This window comes from Suillus fuscotomentosus, assembly GCF_016647785.1.
Source record: "Suillus fuscotomentosus strain FC203 chromosome Unknown F5891scaffold_138, whole genome shotgun sequence".
NCBI classification, from domain to species: domain Eukaryota; kingdom Fungi; phylum Basidiomycota; class Agaricomycetes; order Boletales; family Suillaceae; genus Suillus; species Suillus fuscotomentosus.
In genome coordinates, this window is record NW_024539650.1 from 75,666 (window position 1) to 92,386 (window position 16,721).

Genomic DNA, 16,721 nt, shown 5'->3' on the forward strand with positions numbered 1-16,721 from the left:
ATCTCGTACAAGGGCAACCCTGCACAACGTCGAAACCTCCAAGGCGACCTGCAGATGGGCCAGTTCCAGGTTCTGCTCACTACGTATGAGTACATCATCAAGGACCGACCTATTCTCAGCAAACTCAAATGGGTGCATATGATCATTGGTAAGTGGGTTTGATTTTTTTTTTTGGTTATGTTGTTCATGCTTGCTATCAGAGGGACATCGCATGAAGAACACCCAGTCGAAACTTGCACAGACGCTGACGCAGTACTACCATTCCCGCTACTGCCTCATCCTCACCGGTACCCTTGCACAGACGCTGACGCAGTACTACCATTTCCGCTACCGCCTCATCCTCACCGGTACCCCCCTTCAGAACAACGTTCCCGAACTATTGGCCCTCCTCAACTTCGTCCTGCCCAAGATCTTCAACTCTGCGAAGTCACTCGATGAGGGGTTCAACACGTCATTCGCGAACTCGGGTGTGGAGAGTGATCACGGAGAAGAGTGTCGAAGAGGCTATGAGAAATGGCGAGGAGGACGGCAAAAAGGTTCGTGTTCGTTCTACCTAGTGTACAATGCTACAACTGCTGACGGCTTATATTTACAGGCCACGAGACACTGAGACGACACTATCATAACGAATGGTGAGTGCTCGTCGATTATCGGACATCTCAGTACTCACTGTAGTTTGGAATCACCCCACGCGCCTCACGCAACGCGTTTCGTCTCGTCTCGATCCCTGCTCCACATCCACCTCTTCATCCTTTTCCAAAAGCCCAACGAGGCCCCCTCCGTGTTCGCCTCCTCCGCCTCCGCCTCTGCTTCAGCCCGAATGGCAGCATCCGCCCTGATCACTACATCGCCCCACTGGCGCCTGCTCCCCCGCCCGCAAACAAACGTTTTTGAGGCTGCCATGGACTGTAATCAACACCATCTCGTCAATCTATCATAGCTAAAATGAGTCTTAGTAGTACTTACTTCACTTCTGTTACTTGCAATTGACGAAGGCACTTTTGATGGCTTATCGCTGTATTATCACGCTTGTTTGTCACGTGCTACCTTTTGATCAATTATTGCACTTGTTTGTCGCGCGTCTCCTTTCGTTTGCACGCGCTCAAGTAAATAATGGTAAATAAGTTGTAATTAAGTTTTAATTTTGCAAATAAGGGCGGCCAAGAAAAGTGTGAATTTACTGATGCATAGTGGCTTGCCACATGTGCTTGCGCAACCTTCCTGACGTTCCCGCAAATGGTGCCAATACGACCTTCAGGCTGCAAATGAGTTGAGAAGACAGTAGTAAACTCAAGGCAACATAATACACATACCACGGAAGATAACGCACGTACATACTTCGCATCCTTCGTAAGCCGTTTTCTCACATCTACAAATTCCTCTCCATCTTTCGCACATGACAAGAGTATGTCAGCCATAATTTTCCTCCTTTGCTGGAGGTCCAAGTACGCATTTTCGAAGAGGATGTGCTCGTGAAGGCAGGTAATCGAGGCCTGCAGCAAGTCCTGGATGTGAGGTTGCTGCTCGGTTAAATTGACCTTACCGGAACTGCTATATACGATGCGACAAGAAGGCAACCAGTCATCTTCGCGTGAACGAATAGACCGCGCTGACACTGCTTCGTCATCTGCAGGTGGCCCACTGGTGGTGTCATCAACCTTGTCTGGCGTGCACCAAGTTGGTTTCTGAAACAACGAGTGCAGTGAGTGAATGTTCAAGAGAATCAACGAGACTCATTCACCTCTTGTTCTCTTTGCTTCAGGTATTTACTTCCTTTTGACAGCGCCCCTTTCTGATTGGCCTTACTGGTCTCTTTCAGCTTGGAAGAGCGATAGCGAGGGCCGGATTTCTTCATGTTAGTAAGCTGACTGTTCCCGGGCCCTATATCCTCCGCAGCAGAGTCCATGGTACGAACGGGGTCGTCATTGTCAGAGTCCGGTGATGTACTAGGGGGGATTGAGCTGAATGATGAAGCTGCACTGCGGCTGTCTAAATGAGAGTGTCACTTAAGTACTGGTAGGAGGAGGTTGTCACATACCGTCGTTATGTGTAGTAATTTGAGGACGCTATGCAAATAATGAAGACACTCAGATGTAAAATCATCGATAACAATAGCACATACCTCATAGTCTAGGGTAGCCTTTAGCTTGTCACCAATGAGTCCCAGAATACTGTCATCATCTGATTCGTCGAGTTTGTCGTCTGACTCGGCTCCAGAATCAGATTCGGCGCCATCGCTTCCATCAACCTTGAAGTCGTCTGAGTCAGACTCGAAAAGTTGCGCCGCTGGCTGTGGAACACTGCTCTTCCGTTTTCTGTTCACAGGGTCAGTATTTTTTGGGCCCGCTATGGCATATAATAAATCAGTGTGAGTTCACAATAGACCAAACTCTGATGAAACTTACAGGTTCGTGCCTGCTTGGCGTGTTCAGGCTCAGCCGTGCTCGATGCGGCCCGCTTTCGTGTCTTCTTGTCTGGCATCCAAACTGTAATTTGCTCAAGTGAGTCAGAAGATGTGGCTCGACTCAGACAGCCGTTGATGCGCACCTTGATTTTTCAGTGCTGTGACCTTGGATTGTCGGGAGGGTCCTTTATGCCAGATGTTCAGGCGCATTAGAAAAACAAAGCGACACTGAGAAAACGTACGACTCGGAGCAGACTGGGAAGCCAACACTTCTGGAGTAGTGGTGGCCTCCACACGTCTCTTCAGCTTGGCTGCACACATTGCAGCAGCATTTTCGGTCGGAGTCAACATTGAAAAGATCTGATAGAGTGAGAGAAAAAGAGAATTGGGTCAGTCGGATGCGCAACTGAAAAAATTGACATTGACACTTACAAATTTGGACTTCGAGGTCCCGAGGTTCCGCTATATCCCGACATACTTTCAGCCAGAGCCACTGAAACCGCTGCAGCCACAGCACCATGCCAGTCTGTGATGGCTGTGGTTGCACATTTAGTGAGAGTGGGTACTCACGTCACCTTGCACAAACCAGGAATTCTGCCTGTGTTAGCATCTACGAGGACATGCACAACTACATGCCTAGCAGTCCAGGTCACTCACCACAGGTATGTCGTTATTGCATTGTTGTCGCACAATGCTGACGCAAACACTGGCACCAAGCCCACCAATGATGATGGGCTGCACAATGATGATGGGCCGCACCTATTTGAAGGTGATTTTTTCAATACTACACCGGACGACCTTGAATGGCCTGTAGACGATGAAGATGATGTTGAGGTGGTGGGTGATGACGATGAAGATGAGGAAATTGAGGGCGAAGGTGGAGTGGCTGAACAAGAGACAGATTGGGAACCTCCTAGTATGCGAAGTGCCGAAGAACCGGAGATGAATGAGAATATTCCCATGGATGAACAAGGCAATGCTGATGACGACGTTGATGGCCAACGCACTCGTCGTCACGAAGCCGAACTTCCTCTGGACCATCACCCTCATATTGCAACCTTTCCGCTTCGCACTGCTGGAGCCACGATTAATGAAATTGTTAGTGAGCAAAATGGATATCAGTCGTATGGTGAAAAGATGAGTGAAGATGGAATTAGCTGTGTCTGGGCCCTGTTCACCTCACATATTGACTATGAAGTCGCCCGGTGGGCCAAGCTGAGGGGGCAAGGTTCGACTGCCTTCTCAGATCTACTTAACATTGACGGTGTGAGTTTATGTTTTCTCTGGCAATACTATGGTACTGACTTCAACAGGTTTGCGAACGGCTTGGCCTCTCTTACAGGAATTCTCGTGAGCTAAACCACATTATCGACAGCAAAATCCCTGCCCACCGTCCTCGTTTTAGGCGCCAGGAGATCCTGGTTGCTGGCGAGGCCTTTGATGTATACTTTCGGGATATCCTACAATGCATCAAGGCACTGTTCGGAGATCCGGAACTTGCACCTCACCTGGTATTCGCCCCCGAACGACACTATTCCGATGAGGACAAGACTCAGAGGATATATCATGATATGTATACAGGCAATTGGTGGTGGCATACGCAGGTGAGAGAACTAATACATGACTTGGGGCCTTGCACTAATTGAGTTGAATGTATAGAAATGTCTCGAAAACGAAAAACCTGGCGCAACTATAATCCCCATCCTGCTCTCATCGGACAAGACCCAAGTCACGATGTTTCGAAACAAGTCAGCGTACCCAATTTACATGACTATCGGAAACCTCCCCAAAGAAATACGACGACAACCCTCTCGTAACGCGCAGATACTTGTCGGTTATCTTCCCACAACAAAGCTGGAGCACATCACCAACAAAGCAGCACGGCGTTGTTGTCTTGCGAATCTTTTTCACGCATGTGTCCGTCACATTGTTGAGCCACTCATTGTGCCAGGCAAGGATGGGATGTCAATAGCCAGCGGCGATGGAGTCCTTCGTCGTGGTCACCCTCTTTTGGCCTGTTATATTGGAGATTACCCAGAGCAACTCTTGGTGACTGGGATGAAGACTGGAGAGTGTCCGAAATGTGATATACCTTCGACGGAGCTTGGGAGCAAAGATCTACCTTTTGAGATGCGTGATTTGGATCAAATCTTACATGCACTCGCTCTCGTCGATGAAGATCCGACTCAATTCACCAAGGCTTGTCGAGATGCAGGTAAGGTTTTTTGACTATGTTTTACCCGTTTCTGACTCTTGCACTCATTTCAGGAATAAAACCACTTTATCATCCTTTCTGGGAGGGACTCCCGCACTGTAATATATATAATGCAATCACTCCCGACGTTCTCCACCAGATATATCAAGGCCTTGTCAAACACCTTATCTCTTGGATCAAATCAGCTTACGGCGAGGCCGAAATTGATGCGCGGTGCAAACGTTTGCCTCCGAATCACAATATCCGCCTATTTATGAAAGGTATATCAGTTTTGTCGCGAGTAAGCGGTACGGAGCACCAGCAAATATGCCGCTTTCTTCTGGGCCTAATCATCGACATCCGTTTGCCTGATGGGGCATCCCCTGTTAGACTGATTCGCGCAGTTCGAGGCCTCCTCGACTTCTTATATCTCGCGCAGTACCCATGTCATTCGGATCTGACATTAGAGCTTCTGAGTGGTGCACTCAACCGATTTCACGACAACAAGTCTATCTTCGTGGATCTAGGTATCCGATCATCATTCAACCTCCCAAAGCTCCATTCTTTCCGACACTACGTTACGATGATTCGAATGTTCGGAACCACTGACAATTATAACACTGAATATACAGAACGACTTCACATTGATCTAGCGAAGGATGCATACCGCGCGACAAATCACAAGGACGAATACATGCAAATGACCCTCTGGCTCGAGCGACGAGAGAAGATGCTGTGGCACGATAAATTTATTCAATGGCGTCTACACAATGGTGCTGCCCCAGCTCATGTCCCTCAATCGCGTCATCCCCTACCCCACTCCGACCTTGTATATCTGCGACAATCGAAGCTAACAAAAAACCCATCTGTTAAACGGGTGACGTTTGCGTCCCTAGCTGAGCAGTATGGTGCTGTACATTTTCAAGCTGCTGTGGCTCGTTTCGTCGTGCAAGTGACACAGCCTGATTTGACTGTGAGGCAGTCTGAAGAGGCTGCCTGCCATGTCAATCTACCATTCCAGTCAGTTGCGGTATTCCACAAGGTCCGCTATAGTACTGTGGGTGATGATGGCATGCTAAACAATGTCACCGTTGACGCGATCCATGCGAGACCTGCCCGACGTGACTGCCACAACAGGAAAGTTCCAGCGAGGTTTGATACTGCACTTGTAAATCTGGGCAATGGCGGAAAAATGGGTGTTGAAGGTGAGTGTCTTGATGTGTGTATGCAGGGACACTTCGGCTGACGAATGACTTGCAGGATATCGTGTTGCGCAAGTTCACGTGGTCTTCTCACTGTCGGCCAATGTCAAACGTGCACTGTTTGGCAATGTCAATGTGCCTGACCACCTTGCTTACGTCGAATGGTTCACGCCGTTCACTGCACCAGACATTAACCATGGAATGTATAAGGTTTCATGCGCACTTTATGATGGTGACAGGCAATCCAGCATTGTCCCTATTCGCAATGTTCGACAGTCCATTCACTTAATACCCAAGTTCGGGACAGTAGCTCCACGTGAATGGACTACGAGCAACGTATTAGACCGGTGTAGCACTTTTTTTGTAAACAACTTCACTGACCGAGATGCATATGTAACTGTATTCTAGTTAAATAAAAGGCTTGTTGTACACACTTCAATGGCCCGGCCGATGACTGATATTGGGTCTCTAGGCATTGACAGATGGTTTCTCACGGTTCGGTCTTGGTGCGCATATTTTTTCTCCATGTCGATTCAATCTCTTTGACTATCATCTGCTTGTGTTTTACGTGTATCAAGTGTCTTGTTGGATATATTTATGGTGCGCAGGTTCCACTTCTAAGCTACAGATACTCTAACTGACCAACTTGCAGGACTGGATTGCAGAGAAAGAGAATATAAGTCCCAGGAAACGGTTGGTTGATTCTGAGGGTAAGATCATTCATTCTCACTGCCAGTGGACTTGTAGCCCGCGCTCGCCTTCCCCAGGCCTGGACTTTGGCAAACATAAGGCACCAGTCTCACCCATCAAAAAGTAAGTCGTTGATCATATCATTGTGTCAGCAGATTCTTACCAAGTGACAAGGATTAAAAAACCATTGATCCGCAGATTTCCATTGCCAGAATTTGTGATTGGCGCTACCCCTGTGACAGAAATACCTGAAACTCCTGTTCCACCATACCGTCAAACTCTGGCCCCTTTAACTGTCTCTCAAAATTACATGTGTAGACTTGTGGCAGATCGTTGGGATGCTGAAATCAAGCGGTGTGAGGAGGCAAGAAAGGCTCATCTGTTGGAAGTCCAGCTTGCTGCTCACGGCATACGTAAATTAGTATAATAAGATCACATTCGAGAAAACGAGTACTAGTACTCCCAATGTACCAAACAATTTTCCCTCACTTGCGCAAATTCTGTGGCCCTGTTAACACATTAGTCAAATTTGCTGAATATTGGATTGGATTGACGCACATTCGGGAAAACGGTACATGATTTTCTACGTTTTACAAAATATGATCCAATTTTCGCCAATATTAAAAGGGGGTTTTTGCTGATGAATTCCTTGAACATTGATCCGATCAGTCAATTGCGAAATTTGAACAGCCCATCACCGCCTCGATAAAGAAGGAACAACTGTGACTGCCTTCCAAGCTTCTGCATATCAATGTCTGACTAGCGTCGTCGAGGAGACAACAATGAACATCACTGCGTCTGATGAATTCGAATACCAAACGTTTGGGCCTTGTCACATCACTGAAAACCGGATAACCCGGTATGACAATATTTACCTTATAAGGTTGGCGAAATCTGTGTTGTCCTTATATGCCCATGTATTGGCCTACTTATCAAGCATCATTTTCCTGATCCGTGAGCTTGTTTGTCGTTTCGACACATTAATTTAACAGTATGTCGAATTCTAAGCTGGTGGTATAGTTTTTGCATTCATGCGTAAAAATTGCTTAATACTATATAGCAGTGCAGAATGATAGGAAGACGTCGATGCTGTAGGCATACGCTCAACGTATATGGCGCTGATCTATTCAAAAATTCTAGACACACAAAACTCACACACACCACTGTGAGTTGCACTCGTCCTCCATGGCTTCGCTACATTTGCTTGTCATTGTCATATTTTCTGATTCAACAATTCATCTCAAGACGCAGTCAGTGCCATCCTTCTTCGCTTCTGAGGTCCTAACATCTCTTACTTGACATTGAGCCGACTTTTTGAACAGGCACTGCCGGTCTGTCAAAAGCTCGAAGGGATGTGGTGCTTGGAATGAGCTGTGACATTTTACTGGAGATTGATGGTGTTGAATGTGGCCGAGGGATTGTGGGTACCTTTCTCTAAGCTGCAGAGGTGCGTGTAATATGTATTGTGCATTTTTATGCTGCTAACTACCTCATTTCCATAGGTACCCAAGACTTAAACTTACCTCTCCCTCATCTCCTTCTCGCCCTCCTCCACTCCTCTCATTCTGGCGCCTTCCGGTGTGGTTCGCATATGTTCGAGCCACGTCAGCATTTGCTGACATGCGCTGGGCATGTGCGCTAAGCACTGGCGGTTGTTGGGATCGGGCAGTAGTGAATGGTGGTCTGGATGATCCCTCAATCCCACTTGAAACCTATTCTGCATTTTGGCCTTTCTTCAAAGTCAACATTGGCCATGTGTCCTCGACCGATGCTCGAAACTGCCGTTATCTCTGTTGGTTTTAGCTGTCTGCAACTGACGCCGAAGCTCGCAGCCTTACCCGGCTCCGACCCTGCTCCTTCTCTTTTCCTATTCTGAAATAGTTTGACCACCGGATCTCAAAACGAACGAGGTACAACTCCCTTGGGAAGGGTCAAGACCTCAGTCACCACCGGCCGAGCATATCTTCCGGTCATTGATAAGTAAGGATCCGACTCAGATTTTATTTACAATCCCCACTATCACCTACTCTGCCTTCAATCACTCATTAACGCTACTTCCTGCAAGTTTCTCGACAGGATGCCATCCAGAAAGTCGCACTGTACTACATGGTCTGGCAACAGGATATGTCATGTTGTGGTCTATGTTTCTGTCTAAGGATGACTGGTCTTCGATGATATGGCTGAACTCGATCTCATATTTGGATTTGATCCCTGCGACCAACTTCTATTCCATGGCCAAAAACTCGATCCTATGGCTGAACTCGATCCTGTTACATCCTATGGTACCACGAGTTCGATTATATACCACCAAACTCGATCCTATACTGGCACCGCTGAGCTTGATTGTACACCGGCACCGCCAAACTCAGTCAACCACTTGAGCAGTGCAAATTTTGCATAAGGAAACAATAGTGTCAAGTTGCCACGACACCTTGCTTTCATTGGACTTCAAGGCACTAACGATATCTGTTGTGGTTCAACCCATGTTATTGTTCCTGCAGACGGTGTTGATGATGAGATTAGGGTAGAGAATTGGCGAGGCATTGATAAACTACATGTATTGTACCGAGTGTCTCTGTATAATCCTATACAACCCAATGTGACTTCCTGGCCAATCAAGTATAAAACCCGCAATACCATGATGCCAATGAAGCAATTGTCCATATGATGGTACAGATGGCAAGAATTTCTATCTCTTTTACTTATTGGACAGGAGAGCCGCTGTGCTAGAAATGCTAAATGAGAGACACTTTTTCGAACATGCATCATCACTTCAGTACAGTTTTAGTATTGTCACAACATGATTCATGCAGCCAATGCCAAATGAAAACCATTTTGATAATTATTGGTCATAGGGGATAGCGTTCTACACATATATATCTTGTTTTCAGCAATTAGCGTGTTTATCAATCTGTTTGAGTTTTTACACAGCCAAATTCATTCAACTAATGCCGGGCACAGGTAATCATGATAAAGATTGGTCGCAAGGGATAACAATATATTTCTATACAAGACTATGGCTTCTGCACTGCCATATTTTATACGATTATAGACATTGTTGGGATTATAATGTGTATATAAGGGTTTATCATAGATCTTGGTTTTCAGTGATGCAGTGTGCGTTGTCTCACAAGTGCGCACAGACCGATCTTACATAATTATTAATACTACATTTGTACTATCATACTACACACGAACTTACGTGCGCACAGCCGAGACTAGTACATCAGCAAAAGACCTTGAAATTTCGCTTGTCAGAAAGAAGTTTGATGCTTACGGTGAGCTTACGGCCTGGTGATCGGAGCAACGCGATTGGTGGAACAAACTTTTCCGTTGTACACCGTAAATACTCGATATCGATAGTGTTATAATTTTTAAACGGGTGTATGTATTGCATTATATGTTATTATATTGAGATTGAGTTGAAATACTAGTCTAGGGTTCGGAATTGCATTTCCAAACACCGAGTAGGGTCATTTGTATTGATCATTGGGCCATTCAGAAAGTTCAGAATCACAGCAATCGATTGACATGCATTCAAATCTGCGCTACTAATACTATTAACGATCAATACTACGCGAACTCCGTACTAAACGTATGATAACTTTCTTTATCTGCAAAGTTATTCAAAAAAAACCGGTCATAGGACTCCAAACACGTCGTCGCAGAAATGTCCTTGTTGACCTTCTCACCATATTCTGGTATCAGTTCGACAGCATGTGTAACATCCGTCAACAACACCACACCACCACGCCTATAGCGTTTGCCATGTTGGTCCACCACATATGACCGCTCTACTGTCCACATCGCGAGTTCGGGACGGTCATTGGGATTGGCGACGAAGTCAAAATATTGTATGTAGAGGAGCGGACTGGAAAGATATGTTGGAAGAACCAGGTTGGAAGCACGTGGAACCTTGGGCTGAAAAATAAGTCGAACTTGGGCGACGCGACTTGCTGAATATCACCTCGTTAGTGTTAGAATATGACAGCAGAAAATATACGTACTAATTTGGCCATCATCACTCGTAACATCGACAAGGACGGTATCACAGTTCCCGAGGGGAAATAGGTCGCTGGGAGGGTATGATTGGATTACCCTGCTTGGCATGATCACTCGAGGTTGGAAGGCAGAGTGAAGTTGCAATCGAAATTTGTTCCACGCGTAAAAGCGTCCATGTCTGTGGTCCCAGCGAGTATTCTCGCCACTGGAGAGGGAAGAACGCTGGATGAACTGGGAGACTGCGTGATCAAAATCAACGAGTGCGTATTTGGTGAGAATATCGACGGGCAACAGGGACTTGAGATCTGGTGTTGAAGTTAAATGGAAGGCAGTGAGAGCATCTCCAGAAAGAATGCCCTTGTGAAAATGATTACGGACTCGTCGAGGTCCATGGACAGAATATGCTTCATCGGGGAGTATACGAGAAATCCAGGAGAGTGCTGGGTTGACGGTCGTCACTTCCTCATCTTCAAGGTTTATGGCGTTGACGAGCGATGCGCCATGGGAAGTGATTAGCGCGTACAGGTTGAACAATTCCATTGACTCCTGGCGATTGAGAATCCGTACACACTGCTCCGTGAAATCATTCACTCGTCGACTTGTTCGGGCAAAGAGATCCTTGCAGTGAGTGATGAGCAAGCGCTCCGTCATGTCGGCTGAAAACTGCATCAAAGTACCCAGTCTCTCAATCGTGCCTCTGAAGCTTTGGAGTAACTCGAGCTTGGGGATGAAAAAGTCTTCTTTGGCGCCCTTCTTCCCCCTCCTCGCCTCGGCCTCAACGATAGCATCCTTGAATGCATGAAAATCGGAGAGTGCCTGCACCATCGACTGTAAGGATTCGGGAGAATGGACTGGATTTTGAGCATAATAGAAAAAATCTATGAGAGCGCGGATTGCGTGAACGAATCTAGGTGGAGCAGCGCCTGAGATTGAAGCAACAATGGTGCGTTGAATATCACGATGCTCACGCCCAGTCATTTGGTTGACGTGCGTGATGCCTTTAGTAAAGTGGTGCGTCCCTACCCGTTTGTGCTGAGTGATGAAGCGGGTGTCGAGCTCGGTTTTTCCTACTATCTCCTTGATCCATTTGAGTGGATGATCTGCAAAAAACTTATGAAGGGTATGTAAAACTTCGCCAGGGAGAAAGACGGATGGACACGAAAACGACCAATCAAGCCAATATGGCATGTGGACCCCAGACAGATGGGCAGCTTTTGCTGCCTTCTGAAATTTGTCGAGATCCCAAGGATCAATCTCTTTGGCGATCTCGTGTATAAGTTGTAGTGTGTGCTTCCCAGTGCGAGGAGGATAGAGAATTCCGTCACCGAATTTGTCTTGTGTCGCCATAGTGATTGGAGAGACATTCTTGCTGACTGCAGCGATCATGGAGGCCTCAGGAAGGTCACATACATGGGCGATGAGTGGTGTAAAGACATATCGAATATGTCGGGAAGGATCAGGCATAAAACAGCCATCACTCGCTGCAACCTTCAGGTTGGCGCAGACGAGATCAACGCACTTATGCCATAGCCGCGCCTGAAGAATGGTCTGATAGTCGGAATGCACGCGAAACTTGCTAACAGGCATGTAGGCGATACAGCGCCAAGCTCGCAGGGTGGCCTTGGAGCGAACCTCCGAATCGATGTTACCGATGGTGATGAAAAGTGGGTGCATCTCGAGCCCTCCAGTAATCCGCGTGACAGGAGTCTTATCGGATCCCAGGATGATAGGTACTTGCGTAGCACCTACTGGCAGATAGTCCTAGGTATATAGAATTAACTTCAAGTAGTAGACTTAAAGGGCCAAACTAACCTGGATTTTCCATGCCATATCGGCACTCATATAATCTCCATACTCGCATTGACTTCCTGTATTGACTACGTGTGGCTGGAAGGTAATGTGATTGGCGAAAACCGGATCGCTGAAAAGTTGTTTGACAACCTCTAGAGCATCGCGCCAAATAAGTTGCACGGGATAAGTCGTCTTGTAGCCCGTAAACTCTAGGTTCGAAACTTTCCATGGCACAAAGGAGGGTAGTGCATCGGTCCAATCTAGAAGTTGCTCCTTGGAGGTGAAGGATGGTTTTGGGCGAGTGTGAAACTGGAAACAACGGAGTCAGGCCTGTCGAGCAGCACTCAAAGTCTCTCCTACCCATTTTAACTTTAAAAACTTGTCAATCTGAGCTTGAGTTAAGTTTTCAACCAAGAACTTTGCCAACTCCCATTCTCCTTCATCATGGAAAGGGTAATACGTATTTATTTCTCGCCGATAATTATACTGATCGTCTTGCAGCCTGTCAAACAGGTTCTTGCCAACACCAAAGACATATCCCGAGTGCGGATGACAATAACCAGTAGTGGTAGAAGGTTTTGACGATTGGGAACCTCGCAACCCAGGGGGAACAGGGAATTGATGCGGACGTTCCTCGTGCGGCCAACAGGTAGACTGAGAATTCAAGTGCAGGGTAATGGCCTCGATTGTAGGAAACTCTTTACTGCAGTTGGGACAAAACCTGGTACAGGTATGTCCATTGATCATCAGCACTATTGAGTGACAATGATAAGTATACGCACATTTACTGCCCTTTGCTGAGTGCTAGGCGTTACGCAGTGCGCAAATCGATTCAGTCTTTTAGACTCCGCCGGCTGATGTCAACCTTGTGATAATCCAACAGGTCGCTTCATATAATTGCAGATTTCCCAGTTAGCCTTCCGCAGGTTCTCCCAAGTCCACCCTTTGTACATGATGATTCATACAGTCTCTTCTCCACAAGTCAGTTCCTCCCCCGTTTCTCGAGGCGGTAGTTGCCCTCCTCCATCAAGCAGTCCTCCATCTTCACCTCTGTCAGGCGGACGTGCTACCACTCCTGGATCATCTCTTTTTGATTCCAGTCTCAAGTCAGAAAGCTCTCCCAATACGAGGCATTCTGACATATGTGCTTCACTAAGAAGCATATCCTCACTGTCAAAGACACCTCAGATTGCAGCTGCCAAATCGGAGACGGACAGCCTATTCTATAATCCGTCTACACCTCCAAATCCTGCACGCGCTTCTCGACGTGGCTTTATCCGCGAGAGAATGAGCAACAAGTTCATTCCGTACCCCCCCTCTCCGGCTCCAATTGAGGTCCGTTATGCAGCTCGTGTCACCGGGCGAGAATGCAAACCATACGTATCCTCTGACTCACTTCTCGAGGTATCGTGTATTTCTTTTATTTAATTGTAGAGACTAAATTATTGAAAGCATGCCGGAACATTGGAAAATGGCCTCACGCAAATGCGTCCTGCAACCTTGTACAAAGGGTATCAAGCAAAGCTTGCTGCTCGTGAGACTGCACGCCAGCGCATGTTGGTGACCGCATGGGAAATTGAGGAAACCGAGCGCTTCCTTGAGTTCCTGGATGCTCTGCATGTCGACAACGAAGAACGGCTCGGATTCGCTCAAGAAGACTTAAACATCTTTAGGAAGCTATTTTCTGAGCGTGACCGTTCTGATGTCAATGACGACAGAGATTACCTTCAAGCTGTCTACGAGGATGAAATGGAGATTCTTCGCGTTGTCTCGCTACAAGCTGAGCAGTTCTCAAAGATCTTAGGTGCACGTGTCAAGAAGGATTTCTTGCAACCTGGAGCCAAAGGATCGGGATCACCATCGCCTGAGCCTGGGGTTTCGATTAGAGATAATCTGGTATCCGCAGATCAGGAAGATAACTCACAGGTTTCGGTCAATTCGGCAGCACAGTCCGCACACCCTTCCCGTACACCGTTATTTGTATGAGCCCTGCGCTTCCAATTGAGGTATGTATACACGTGTCCGGTCATTATGCGCTCGACTGATCAATCGATAAGAACGCATTGTAACATGCATGCTACAGTTCAGCAAATCCATCATGGCCCCTTTCTCATTTGTATTCATTTTTCACATCTGCAGCTGTTCTTTTTACATTGTGCCCCTTCATTTTAACCCTTATCCTGTTCGCAGCCCCATGTCACAAGACGTGTAGTTTATTTGGGTGTTGTTTGTGTACAGTCGCTTCTCGTAGAATTCAAATTGGACTGCTCTCTGCGCCCATGCATCCTCAACTCCCTCTACTTTATGGCCAGCAAACGTGCACCGCCCTGCAAAGGTAAGACTAACTTTGCGAAACCTGCTCGTGGTTCGGGCCTCAACCCATCTCATGCTCCCGCGGACAGTCAATTGAATCTCGTCGATGAGCAACCGCGCGAACCGATGTCTTTTTTTAACCCTCACGCCTCAAATCAGCCGCTGCCATTCAATCCTCACACTACCCACCATCCGCACCATCCACAGGACTCCGCGCACCATCAGCACACGTCCGCTCCCCACCAGCGTGAGTCTACTTACGATCAGCATGAAGACTTCGCCCAGCATCAGCAAGAAGATCTCGCACATCATCATCAGGATTTCGCCCAGCATCAGCATCAGTCCGCTCCCTACCAGCGCGAGCCAGCTTACCAGCATGAAGATCTCGTGCACTATCAGCATCAGGACTTCGCGCCTCCTCAGCAGGACTTCACGCCTCCTCAGCAGGACTTTGCGCCTCCTCAGCAGGACTTTGCGCCTCCTCAGCAGGACTTCGCGTATCCTCAGCAGGACTTCGCGTATCCTCAGCAGGACTTTGCGTATCCTCAGCAGGACTTTGCGTCTGGCACTGGATCCTCGACCGGATATGTTGCTCCGTCATTAGGTAAGTCTGCCTGCGCTCATAACATATGTCTAGCACTTACCCTTCCACCATAGCGCCCAGTTGGGTCGGCGATGATGAGGAATTTCAGACTCATTCAGTCCTGCCACCGGATCTCCACCACTTACGGCCAATGTCGACGGGAGAGATCCCCAACTCCCATGTGATACATGTAAGTCAATGTTAGTATCTGCATCATCGAAAATTGACCTGACATTACTAGACTACAGGGCCTGCAAGGACATCGAAAGCACGTCGTCGTGCAACTCGACGTCTGCCCCCCACACCACGCCTTGTCATTCCTGTTGTGACGCCCACAACGATGACGGGGACTGTCGCACCTCCGGAATCCATCGAAGGTTCCGCCGTTGACATTAGTCCCGAGACGCGCAAACAAGCGATCTCGGCCTCAAAGGAACGCATATTATCCATCGTCTTTTCCGACGACGCACTGGTATCTCTCGCGGCTGACAAAAAGCGCATCGTCAAAAAGGTCATTTCCGAAGTAAGATCTAGAATACCAGCCCTTCTCGGTATGAATTAACACGCGAACACTGACTTATACTAACTATTTGATCCTACTAGTTGCAACACAATGGACGGCTAACGAAAAGGACATCGCGAACGTTTGGTGCGCAGTGACGAAATTTCGCACTGCATTCGCAACGATCATCCGACAAGCTGTCGTGATGGGATATTCCCTCTTCCCACCACAGGGCTGTACTATCCCCCCAGATACTTTTCGTGTCGATCGGATACGCTGCCTCGTCGTAGATAACGACTTAGCGTTCATGCATCAATACACTTTTGCAGTAAGTCTTTATTCATTTTCAAGAACATTTTTTTAATCTATTTCGACAGGACAGTGCGCTTGTCATTCACTCGAAATTCACCAACCCATTCATCCTTCATGTCCTAACGAAACTCATCTGGTGTTCGCCCTTCCGGCTCCACACTTTTCTCGACGAATGCCCACGCCGTCAAATACGTTATGCTATTGGCGCAGCCGGCGCCATTACAGAGTCTGCATTGATGGAGCAGGGCTTGATACAACTTACAAAGGGTAGGATTACCCCCCAGATGACGCATTCGACATTCACAAAGATTGTTCTGGGCCTGGATCAGCTAAGTGACGCTGAAAAGGTTATTTTAGACGACTTCACAGACAGCATCGTCGTTTGCGGGCGCTCGCAACAGCAAGCCAACGACGAACTATCTGATTTTGATTTTGAATAGATACATCATGTATACCGATAATATATTCACATTAGCTAATAGTTGTATCTCACTTGTGAAAATTTCGATGCTATTTTACATATTTGTATCGTGTCCGATTCAAAAAACTAACATTTTACTACAACGGCAGTCCCAGAGCGGTACTTTTCTCTCGGTTGAGCCAAAACGACATTTACGAACGCATGCCCTGAGCTATACCCAATCCGAGTTGTTCAGAACAACTTTCGAACTCGTTGTCGGTAACTCGACTCTTTTAGATGTACTGCGGGCTGATGACATGGTCCTTTA

The 16,721-nt window shown here is 47.2% G+C and overlaps 6 protein-coding genes across 6 annotated transcripts; 4 read left to right on the top strand and 2 right to left on the bottom strand.

Moving 5' to 3' along the window:
- Positions 1-45: 45 nt before the first annotated feature.
- On the top strand, positions 46-397 carry F5891DRAFT_931093 (uncharacterized protein; the record flags this gene model as incomplete). Its single annotated transcript, XM_041373959.1, has 2 exons — positions 46-156; positions 203-397. Coding segments are annotated over 2 exons (306 nt in total), but the record flags the coding sequence as incomplete, so codon positions are not given.
- Positions 398-1,177: 780 nt separating this feature from the next.
- F5891DRAFT_986966 (uncharacterized protein) lies at positions 1,178-2,755 on the bottom strand (the record flags this gene model as incomplete). Its single annotated transcript, XM_041377843.1, has 8 exons — positions 1,178-1,259; positions 1,339-1,685; positions 1,742-1,989; positions 2,039-2,066; positions 2,123-2,346; positions 2,406-2,486; positions 2,548-2,589; positions 2,647-2,755. 8 exons carry the CDS (start codon positions 2,753-2,755, stop codon positions 1,178-1,180), a joined length of 1,161 nt encoding a protein of 386 aa, XP_041217842.1.
- A 167-nt stretch (positions 2,756-2,922) lies between these two features.
- F5891DRAFT_1131651 (uncharacterized protein) lies at positions 2,923-6,208 on the top strand (the record flags this gene model as incomplete). The annotated part of the gene is made up of 6 exons (XM_041364694.1): positions 2,923-3,066; positions 3,122-3,670; positions 3,718-4,008; positions 4,229-4,619; positions 4,673-5,803; positions 5,859-6,208. 6 exons carry the CDS (start codon positions 2,923-2,925, stop codon positions 6,206-6,208), a joined length of 2,856 nt encoding a protein of 951 aa, XP_041217843.1.
- Positions 6,209-7,884: 1,676 nt separating this feature from the next.
- F5891DRAFT_1198026 (uncharacterized protein) lies at positions 7,885-8,293 on the top strand (the record flags this gene model as incomplete). The annotated part of the gene is made up of 2 exons (XM_041368576.1): positions 7,885-7,937; positions 7,993-8,293. 2 exons carry the CDS (start codon positions 7,885-7,887, stop codon positions 8,291-8,293), a joined length of 354 nt encoding a protein of 117 aa, XP_041217844.1.
- Positions 8,294-10,063: 1,770 nt separating this feature from the next.
- F5891DRAFT_964739 (uncharacterized protein) lies at positions 10,064-13,030 on the bottom strand (the record flags this gene model as incomplete). The annotated part of the gene is made up of 4 exons (XM_041376118.1): positions 10,064-10,442; positions 10,494-12,253; positions 12,371-12,592; positions 12,644-13,030. The coding sequence occupies 4 exons, from the start codon at positions 13,028-13,030 to the stop codon at positions 10,064-10,066; spliced, it is 2,748 nt and encodes a 915-aa protein (XP_041217845.1).
- Positions 13,031-13,237: 207 nt separating this feature from the next.
- F5891DRAFT_986970 (uncharacterized protein) lies at positions 13,238-16,433 on the top strand (the record flags this gene model as incomplete). The annotated part of the gene is made up of 9 exons (XM_041377844.1): positions 13,238-13,618; positions 13,736-14,232; positions 14,535-14,618; positions 14,804-14,843; positions 14,864-15,200; positions 15,254-15,369; positions 15,421-15,730; positions 15,783-16,009; positions 16,059-16,433. The coding sequence occupies 9 exons, from the start codon at positions 13,238-13,240 to the stop codon at positions 16,431-16,433; spliced, it is 2,367 nt and encodes a 788-aa protein (XP_041217846.1).
- Positions 16,434-16,721: the final 288 nt, after the last annotated feature.